The 1,092-nt window shown below is 32.3% G+C and overlaps 1 protein-coding gene across 1 annotated transcript in view; it reads left to right on the top strand.

Annotated features, from left to right (window-relative positions):
- Positions 1-45: 45 nt before the first annotated feature.
- EDI_139520 (ATP-dependent RNA helicase DDX3X, putative) overlaps positions 46-1,092 on the top strand; it is a gene marked incomplete at both ends in the record, with an annotated part of 1,179 nt that continues 132 nt past the window's right edge. The window contains one exon of the mRNA XM_001733427.1: positions 46-1,092. This exon is cut by the window's right edge and continues 132 nt beyond it. Coding sequence (XP_001733479.1) covers positions 46-1,092 — 1,047 coding nt within the window.

Below are 1,092 nucleotides of genomic sequence, written 5' to 3'. Positions count from 1 at the left end.
GCATTCCTTTTTCCTATTATTTCAGATATTCTTAAAAATCCACCAATGCCAAGACAAGCAAATTTATCACATAGAGTTACTGTATTTCCTGTTGCTTTAATTCTTGCACCAACAAGAGAATTAGGACAACAAATTTATGAAGAAGCAGTTAAATTCACTGAAAATACCCCAATTAGATCAGTATGTGTTTATGGAGGATCTGATGCTTATATTCAAATTCAAGAAATGGGAAAAGGATGTGATATTCTTGTTGCTACTACAGGAAGATTATTATATTTTACTGAAAAGAAAATTGTTTCATTATCTTCTGTTAGATATCTTATTTTTGATGAGGCTGATAGAATGCTTGATATGGGATTTGAACCACAAATTAGAGAAATTTGTGAAGATAATGAAATGCCACCTGTTGGAAAACGTCAAACATTAATGTTTTCTGCTACTTTTCCTAAACAAATTCAAAGACTTGCTGCAGATTTCTTAGATAATTATGTCTTTATTACTGTTGGAAGAGCAGGAAGTACTGTTGAATCAATTCAACAAATTATTTTATGGGTTGAAGAACAAATAAAACAAGAAGCTATTTTAGATGTTTTACGAGAATTTGCTGGAAAAGGTGAGAAAACAGTTATTTTTGTTGAAACAAAGAAAGGTGCTGATATGTTAGAAAATTATTTATATGATCATGGATACAAAGTAGATAGTATTCATGGAGATCGTTCTCAAGCTGATCGTGACTTTTCATTGAAAAGGTTTAAAGAAAATGTTATTCAACTACTTGTTGCAACTGATGTTGCTTCTAGAGGATTAGACATTCCAGACATTGAGGTTGTGATTAATTATGATATGCCAAATGAAATTGAGAGTTATGTCCATCGTGTCGGAAGAACTGGACGGGCTGGTAAAAAAGGAACAGCAATTACTTTCATTAATGATAAAACCCAAAATTTAATACCATCGTTAGTCTCATTATTAGAAGAAGCAAAACAAGAAATCCCAGACTGGCTAGAAGAAAAGGCACAAGAATACAGAAAACCATTTGGCTCAAAAAGAGGTAGAAAAGGTGGGTTTAATAGAAGAGGAGCTGGAAGGTTT

Source organism: Entamoeba dispar, genomic scaffold, assembly GCF_000209125.1.
Source record: "Entamoeba dispar SAW760 scf_1105229462229 genomic scaffold, whole genome shotgun sequence".
NCBI classification, from domain to species: Eukaryota; Evosea; order Mastigamoebida; family Endamoebidae; genus Entamoeba; species Entamoeba dispar.
The sequence above is the reverse complement of the archived record's forward strand: the minus strand, read 5'-3'. Positions and strand labels throughout refer to the sequence as shown.